Source organism: Eurosta solidaginis, chromosome 2 (assembly GCF_040869045.1).
Source record: "Eurosta solidaginis isolate ZX-2024a chromosome 2, ASM4086904v1, whole genome shotgun sequence".
Taxonomy (NCBI): domain Eukaryota; kingdom Metazoa; phylum Arthropoda; class Insecta; order Diptera; family Tephritidae; genus Eurosta; species Eurosta solidaginis.
In genome coordinates this window covers 138519618-138527970 of record NC_090320.1, presented here as the reverse complement: position 1 = coordinate 138527970, position 8353 = coordinate 138519618, and the positions used below count along the sequence as shown (strand labels likewise).

Sequence of the window (8353 nt, the reverse complement as noted above, 5' to 3'; positions counted from 1 at the left end):
TATGTCTGCTAATTTTTCTTTCTTCTTTTCTGCCTGGACATTGGCACATCGACTGCGGTAAAATAAATTATATTAAAAAATATTAAATATTGGCCTTTTTAATTGAACGCAATTGGCATAAGCTGCACCCCTTACTATTTGGCTTCACCGTTTTGGGCTTTACAGCGTTTTCTACAGCGGATAATTTACAATGGTTTTATCCGGCTTTTGTCTTTTATTTGGAAGCGATTGGTATCAGCTACAGCGCTTAAATTTGGCAATACCCCTGCAAAAATCGTGTGACCAAAAACGCACACAGCCACACGAATTTTTGACAGGGGTGACGATTTGGAATGAAAAATTGTGCAAATGAAATAGCATGCTGACAAATTTTGCTTTCCCACAATGTATCGTGCTCTCTCGCACCTATTATTTTCATAGGGATAGCAAAATACGTCATTTTTGCGTGCAAAAAATCCGCCATTTCTAATTCTGCAGAAAAGTGGAAAATTTTTTCAATTTGTGTGATTTACATTTTGCAGAAATTAATATACGCATTCTTTAATATTTTTTGGTCTACTAAAGTGTGTTTTAGCAAAAAAAACTCATATCAATGTGTGCATGTTTATAAAGAAAGAAAGTGAAATATGTAATTGCATAGTATAAATAATCGTGAGCAATTCTAATGCAGAATAGTAAATTTTGATTTCCACATATGTACATACAAGAAAAAAATTCTTGTTACCGTTAAGATTTATTATCCAAAATTGAAAAAAAAAGATTAGAAAATTCGGTGTAAAAAAACGGCTATGTGTGCAATAAAATAGCCTCTCTTGTTGAGATACCCCTCCATGGTCTCCATTAATTATTGTGATGGAGGTGTGTTTGCAGCAGCAAAGTGAACCCAAACAGTGTAGGTCGTGGTGGTTGTTGTTCGTGGTCTGCATCAACTGGACCAGGTGGGGCAATGACGCCACATCCAGTTATACCAAGGTATATACCACAACAGCAACCGGGTAATGCAAGGCCACGATAGCAGCAGCAACAACCTCCCAAGGCTGGCTATCATCGTTGATTTATAAAAAAACAGTGTTGTGCATCTGTAATGCTTAAATATTTCCTCTGTTGAAACAGTTTCCACGATTCACTGTTCAACGAAAGCAGCAGCCAGCGTATGCCACCACCGAACAGCTGATAAGAAAAACTTGGATGCACAGCAGTTTAAAGCCAAAATGGAAGTTGACGAAATATCTGAAAATAAGGTAAATATATGTTTCGCGTTATTAACAAAATCGCCCTAAATTTTATGAATTAACAGATCGCTACGAACGACAAAGCACCCGAACGTGTGATCAAAGAAAGCACTACAGAAATTATTGCCGGCGGGGCCGTATTCTACAATCCAGTACAAGAATTTAATCGTGATTTAAGTATTTCAGTACTTAATGTATACTCAAAGCGGTTGATAAGAGAGCGGGAAGCGGCGGCGCATAAAAATCCACAAAATACAAAGGAAAGCAAGCAATGCTAATGACAAGAAACCATACACGGCTGGTGGTGTAAAATACGACGATGGACTGCGAATATTGGAAGCGCTTGCTGCAACAGGTTTACGTAGCATAAGTTATGCAAAAGAAGTAGCAGGCGTGCGTGAAATTGTTGCAAATGATCTATCTAAGGTGGCAGTAGATTCCATTAGCGTAAATATGCGACACAATGGAGTGGAACATTTAATTGTGCCAAGCGAAGGGGATGCAATGTAGGTTTGATATACGAATCAATAGCTAGTGATTTAACTGTAATAATCAATAATAAAATTCGCAATAGGACTCTCATGTACCTTTCAACTTCATATGAGAAGCGTTTCGATGTTATAGACCTAGATCCTTATGGTTGTCCGAATCGCTTTCTGGATGGCGCTATACAATCACTGACAAGAGAGGGTTCATTACTAGTAACTACGAATGATATGGCTGTGCTGGCAGGCAATACGCCTGAAGCCTGCAATGCCAAATATAGTTCTGTGCCTTTGCGTATGAAATGCTGCCATGAGATGAGATTGCGTATACTATTGCATTGCATTGAAACGCACTCTAATCGTTATGGAAAATATATTGAGCCAGTTTTGAGCATTTCTGCCAATTTTTATATACGCGTATTTGTGCGTATGCATAGTAGTCAAGCGAAGTGTAAATATAGCATAAGGTTGGTATACAGCATTTTGGCCTTTTACCACAATCCAATTACCTACCATATCTTTATATTATGAACACAGCAAACAATGAATGGTATTTCAATGCACTGGTTGTGATACCTATACACTACAGCCTATGGGTATTGTAAAAAGCAAGATCTCAATAAAGGCAATGCGGAAGTAAAATTCGGTATACCAACTGGACCAAATGTTAATATAAATTGTGCGCATTGCGGTGATAAACATCATGTAAGTTTCAACTATCCCACTTAAGTATTTAAACTCGAATCATTCAAATTATTTCCTTCTTACTTAATTGGTGCTTAACCGTTTAAACGGTTATGTCCGTTCAAAAAGGCGCGTCAGTCGCTTTTTCAGAGGGTTAACTGGCACCAATTGTTCACACCAAATTGTTTCTTATATTCCCAAATATAGATGGGCGGTCCACTTTGGTCGCATCCCATACATGATCCAACGTTTGTTGCAGAATTGCTACAAATCATAGAAGAAAAACCGCTAAGTGATTTGGACACACAACGTCGTTTAATAGGTGTGTTATCGGCGGTATGCCTGAACTTGTTTTGGGTACATAAGTTTTTATGTAAAAAATATTCATCATATCCAACATCAATACCTCGCATTCAATTGTGGATGCTGTACGCACTACATTGGGTTCACGTAATATGGACAAGCATATTGTTGATTCCAGTGGTAAGGCCACAATTTCAAATGATGGGGCAACCATTAAGAAACTATTGGATAAAATAATAACACAACGTAGCGTGCTCAAGTGGTATCAGCTTATCTGGAAAAGATATTTCGTAACGAAAACCCTGGAAGATTACCGCGCCTTGTCTGCTGTGGTTCAACAAAATATAACTTGGATGTTTGTTGCTCTTTTCCAATTTTCCTGAATACAAATGTCTGGATTGGAAAAATTTCAAGCAAATAAAGCTTGGCGTGCAAAAGTCAAGAAATTACTTGTCATGCAACGGTAAATGCTTATAAATATATCATTAAAATTGTATGCTTGTTTATGATGAGCCATTCGAGTGAGCATGGAGATGGATGTTTTAAATACTGTAGAGTAAATTGGCTTACTATATAAGAATTTGAAATTTTTCCAAATCTTTGACTAAAAAGTAGCCACTAGCTTGTAGAACTTTATTACTTTACTTTTAAAAAGATAAATCACTTTAGCATGGTAATATATACCTATTATTAAAAATTAATACAAACAATATCTTCAACATTTTTTTCTCGATTCACGAACACATTTAGAAAAGCTACAACGCCTGCTAAAGAGCCGGTATCTTGCCAACGCTTTAGCTTGGATTTAGAGGAGGATCTACAAACTTTGCTAGAAGCACGCGCAAGCCGTTTCGAAAAGCACCTTTTTCAGAAAACATTTGAATAACCCCGTATATTAGAAAAGCCCTATCACAGAATTCGGTTGAAGAATGCCCTAACTCAGATTTGGCTTCAAAAATGACCGATGTGAGCTCAAATACAACACATTTTGACAATAGCTGGAGTGTTTATGAAACAAATTCTAAGATAGGAAGATTTTGAAACGGCAGCCGAGATTTGGTGATATTCCCCTCAGCAGCCGATATGAATATATGGTAAGTCTCATTTTTACCGACCTTTCCTTTCCTTTTTAAAAATGTGCTTAACAAAACTTTTTTTCTTTTAATGCACTCTTAAAATGAATCCATAAGCACTGTAACGTTAACAACTTTTTCATACTTGTTTTTGATTTGTATTGAGAGTGGCGATTTTAATATTAGAACGGCTAATTTAGACAATTAAAATAACAAAAATTACTACAAAGCCAAACTTTAGTGAGGACCTCTAGTTTACCATAAAAATATTAAAATTAAAAGTCCCCATATATACTATTCGAGCTAAAAAAAAATTACTCGAGGTCAAAGGTCATTGCCTTAATAGCACCGCAGAAAAATTCCTCCAATTCTTTTCTCCTAGAGAGAACAATAATTGGGGAATAGGAATTTCGAATCTTCGAAGTCAGCTGATTTGCCAATTGAAATTTTGTTGCGCATTTCTATTTTTGTTAACAAATTAAAAGTTTAGTTATTGTTGCGAATTTGTTTAAAATTGAGAAAAAAAGATGCAACCATCTTTTACACGTTGTTATTGTAGCAGTGCTTCGCCCCATCCAATAGGTGCGACCGATCAGAAATTATCATCAATATCCTCTAACGGGAGTCCAAGGAAACTTTCTGTTTCGGCAGGGGGGACCATAATGAAAGGGGTGTTAGAGGCGTTGGTTCCACATTACAATTAAAGAGAAGGTTGGTGCTATGTGGGGACACATTGCAAGCGGGACATACATTTTGTATGTGGGGGTTGATTCTGGATAGGTAAGAGTTTAACCTTTTACAGTATCCAGAACGCAGTTGAGCTAGAGTGACTCGCTTTTCTCTGGGGAGTATGCGTTCCTCTTCCGCGAGGTTTGGATACTTTTCTTTGAGTACTGGATTCACCGGGCAATTCCTAGCATAAAGGTCCGACGCTTGTTTATGGAGTTCACCAAGGACCTGCTTGTGTTTTTTCGCTTCATACGGCTGGGTTCTCAGGAGCCGTATTTCCTCAAAATGCTTACGGAGATGACTCCGTAGGCCCCTAGGCGGTGCTGGTTGACCAATCAGATGTCTGATGGGATGCTCAGGTTTCTGGGTATTCAACAGGAACTGTTTGGTCAGCATCTCATTTTTCTCCCTGATGGGGAGTATTCTCGCTTCATTATGCAGATGGTGGCCTGGGGCATAAGAAGACAGCCTGTGGCAATTCTGAGAGCAGTATTTTGGCAGGCCTGTAGCTTCTTCCAGTGGGTAATTTTTGGGCTTGGCGACCATATGGGTGACGCATAGCACTTAATCGGCTGGCTAATTGCTTTGTGTGTAGTCATGAGCGTTTCTCAATCCTTTCCCCAGGTACTGCCAGCGAGGGATTTGAGGATTTTGGTACGGCTCTGATTTCTCGGAACAATTGCGGCTGCGTGCTCACCAAAATGTAGATCCTGATGAAAGTCACACCCAAAATTTTAAGGTGTAAGACAGTCGGTAGGGTAATGTCATATGGTCGACATTTGGCGCGGCCATGTTTTAAATAAGATCACCGATGATTTGGTTGGTTACAATATCAGGTTTCGCGAGGCGACAAAACTGGAGAGATTGGGGAGATAGCTGTTTATTTTATTACAAAGCTCATCGGTGTAGGAAACAATAGCATAGGTGTAGAAGCAATAGTGACTCCTTCTGGTGGTAAAGGTAGCTATTGATATGTAGAAGTTAAACAGAAATTTAACATACGATACTTTACCCCATTTTAACACAACTATCATTTATTGATTTTATTAAATTTTATAAAATGTTTCTTCCTCCACAGTTCCATTTCCGTATTGGATGGTAAATATGGCTTTCGCATTTTCTCCATCAATAACTGACAAGGTGGAAAAAATCTATGCGCGTAAATCGCAACATATCTTGGTCGAGCGTTTCTTCAATAGCTCTCTAGTGGTGATGGTGACAACAGAAAAACCCAACTGTTTACAAATGTTACAATATATCAATTGCGTCTACGGCTCAAATACCCACAGTATATGAATGAATCGAACGCACCTAATTGTCTGCCTAACGGATAGTATACATATTCATCAAATCGAAAATATTGCATCAAACGAACTGGGTCTGAATACTGAAACAGTACACATATTCAAAATCGATGAGGGGGCTGTGATGATGGTATAGGGTGAGTTGTTGAATAACATACGAAAACCACTTTAACCCATCTATATATTTGCATTACAGCTAAAGCTTTACAAACAGCAAAAATTGCTGGCGCCAAGCAATTGGAAAAGGCAGTGAAGCATTCATCACACTGTACGGATGGTGTAAAGTTAGAAACTGCTGTTGTAACAGCTGCCCCCGACACAACGGTCATCTCTACTTCGCCGAGTAACGGCTCGTCCGACTATCTATCGAAGACAGTATAATCATATCTTTTGCCAACACAGGTTAGCGATGTGCTTGCACAGGAAAAGATTTCAATTGGAAAACAAAAACCAATTAAGAGAGTTTATTTATTATTAAAGTATTTACTTTTCTTTATATCAACAGTATTAATTTAAGTTGCAATATCACGTACATATATAATAAGGGATGTGATACGATTGCTGTCGGAATTAGATTTGAAACCAATCAATACTCCTGCTATGGGTTGCAGAATTATTGCTTGAATGATTAAATTTAGAACAATAATAAGTCTGACTCAATTACTAGTCGTACATTTTTAAGTTCATCAATTACGACAGCAATCGGATTCCACGACACCTTTGAATATTCTTGATCTGAAAAAAAGAGTAAATCTAATCTGAATTTCTAATTAGCTTTAAGTTGTAGATTTAAATTGATTCAAATAATTGGAGTTTTTTCTAAAGCTTAAAATTATTTTCTGTTCGCTTGGAAAAGATTTCAATTGGAAAACGAAAACCAATTAAGCGAGTTTATTTATTATTAAAATACTAACTTTTCTTTATATGAACTGTATTAATTTAAGTTAAAATTTCATGTTCATATATAATAAGGGATGTCGTGATACGATTGCTGTTGGAATTAGATTTGAAACCAATCAATACTTCTGCTAAGGGTTGTAGAATTATTGCTGGAATGATTATATTTAGAACAATAATAAGTCTGACTCAATTACTAGTCCTACATTTTTAAATTCATATTTTACTTTACTTTATTACTTTCAAATTAAATTACGACAGCAATCGGATTCCACGACACCTTTGAATATTCTTGATATGAAAAAAAAGAGTAAATCTAATCTGAATTTCTAATTAGCTTTTAGTTGTAGATTTAAATTGATTCAAATTATTGGAGTTTTTTCTAAAGCTTAAAATTATTTTCTGTTCGCTTGGAAAAGATTTCAATTGGAAAACGAAAACCAATCAAGCGAGTTTATTTATTATTAAAATACTTACTTTTCTTTATATGAACTGTATTAATTTAAGTTACAATTTCATGTGCATTATAATAAGGGATGTCGTGATATGATTGCTGTCGGAATTAGATTTGAAACCAATCAATACTCCTGCTAAGGGTTACAATAATAAGTCTGACTCAATTAATAGTCGTACATTTTTAAGTTCTTCAATTACGACAGCAATCGGATCCACGACACCTTTGAATATTCTTGATCTGAATTTCTACTAAGATTTAAGTTGTAGATTATTCAAATAATTGGAGTTTTTTCTAAAGCTTAATATTATTTTTTTGCTCGCTTAGAAGAGATTGGAAAACAAAAACCAATTAAGCGAGTTTATTTATTATGAAAGTTCTTCTGTTTTATATGAACTGGATTAATATAAGTTCCAATTTCATGTACATATATAATAATATTGAAAATAATAAATATTGAAAATTCAATTTTTTTGGTTCATATTTTATTCATATGGCTGTTCCAGGTAAAGTAAATCTGCAGGTAAAATTCACGTTATATGGCGGTTATATAAATGGTAAAACCGCAGTAAAATTGATTGTCAAATGGCCTGAAAATGTAGAGTGAAATGATGGAAAAATGACCGCCATTTGACGAGCATTGTGACGTGTGTGAGTAGCACAGTGCTATGCTCACATCCTATAAGTGGGAGCGGAATGCACGATCACATTAATAGGAACGAAACGGAAAATTTGGTCACAAAAGTTCATCACGGCCATGCAAACGTGACTATGAATATAACCGCTGCAGAAAGTCACAATGACCGTAAAATGACTAGTAAAATGACGTGGAGCGTTTTTGCAGGGACGATTTGCTTTCAATGTTTGGCGAACTGCATCTCATTTTATTTGGCAATTGGCTGCTAAAAAGGCTCAGCGGCCACGAAACAGACTTTAAAAAGGGTCGTAGTCAAAAATAATAAGTTAAATCTTAGTAGTTAGTTTTGTACCAATCGTATTTTGTGCCATTATAATCTGAAGGAAAGCGGCATTATTACCCGCTCAAGGTCATTGGTGTTAGCCTATGTATCCTTTTTGCTTCATTTAAACCAAATTTAGTTCCGATTATAACCATATTTATATGTATTATTGCGCAGCCTTGTAACACTATTAAGCACACAAAACCAACAACAACAGCATTTCAAGTGTAGGT

At 36.3% G+C, this 8353-nt stretch overlaps 1 protein-coding gene across 6 annotated transcripts; it reads left to right on the top strand.

The window, feature by feature from the left end:
- The first annotated feature begins 328 nt into the window (after positions 1-328).
- On the top strand, positions 329-7629 carry LOC137240254 (tRNA (guanine(26)-N(2))-dimethyltransferase-like). 6 transcript variants are annotated; one of them, XM_067766282.1, is made up of 7 exons: positions 329-1241; positions 1298-1738; positions 1807-2184; positions 2255-2422; positions 2609-3798; positions 5585-5947; positions 6007-7629. In XM_067766282.1, exons 2-4 carry the CDS (start codon positions 1686-1688, stop codon positions 2262-2264), a joined length of 441 nt encoding a protein of 146 aa, XP_067622383.1. In that variant the 5' UTR covers positions 329-1241; positions 1298-1685; the 3' UTR covers positions 2265-2422; positions 2609-3798; positions 5585-5947; positions 6007-7629. The 6 variants fall into 6 exon arrangements, with proteins under 6 accessions (XP_067622383.1, XP_067622382.1, XP_067622381.1 ...); XM_067766281.1 differs by having other exon boundaries at positions 2255-3059; positions 3455-3798; XM_067766280.1 differs by having other exon boundaries at positions 2255-3167; positions 3455-3798.
- The last annotated feature ends 724 nt before the right edge of the window (positions 7630-8353 follow it).

Coding starts and splice junctions, on each gene's coding strand:
- LOC137240254 (XM_067766284.1), top strand. CDS start 1,686: ATGCGACACAATGGAGTGGAACATTTAATTGTGCCAAGCGAAGGGGAT. Junction 1,739..1,806: donor CCAAGCGAAGGGGATGCAAT/GTAGGTTTGATA, acceptor AATTCGCAATAG/GACTCTCATGTACCTTTCAA.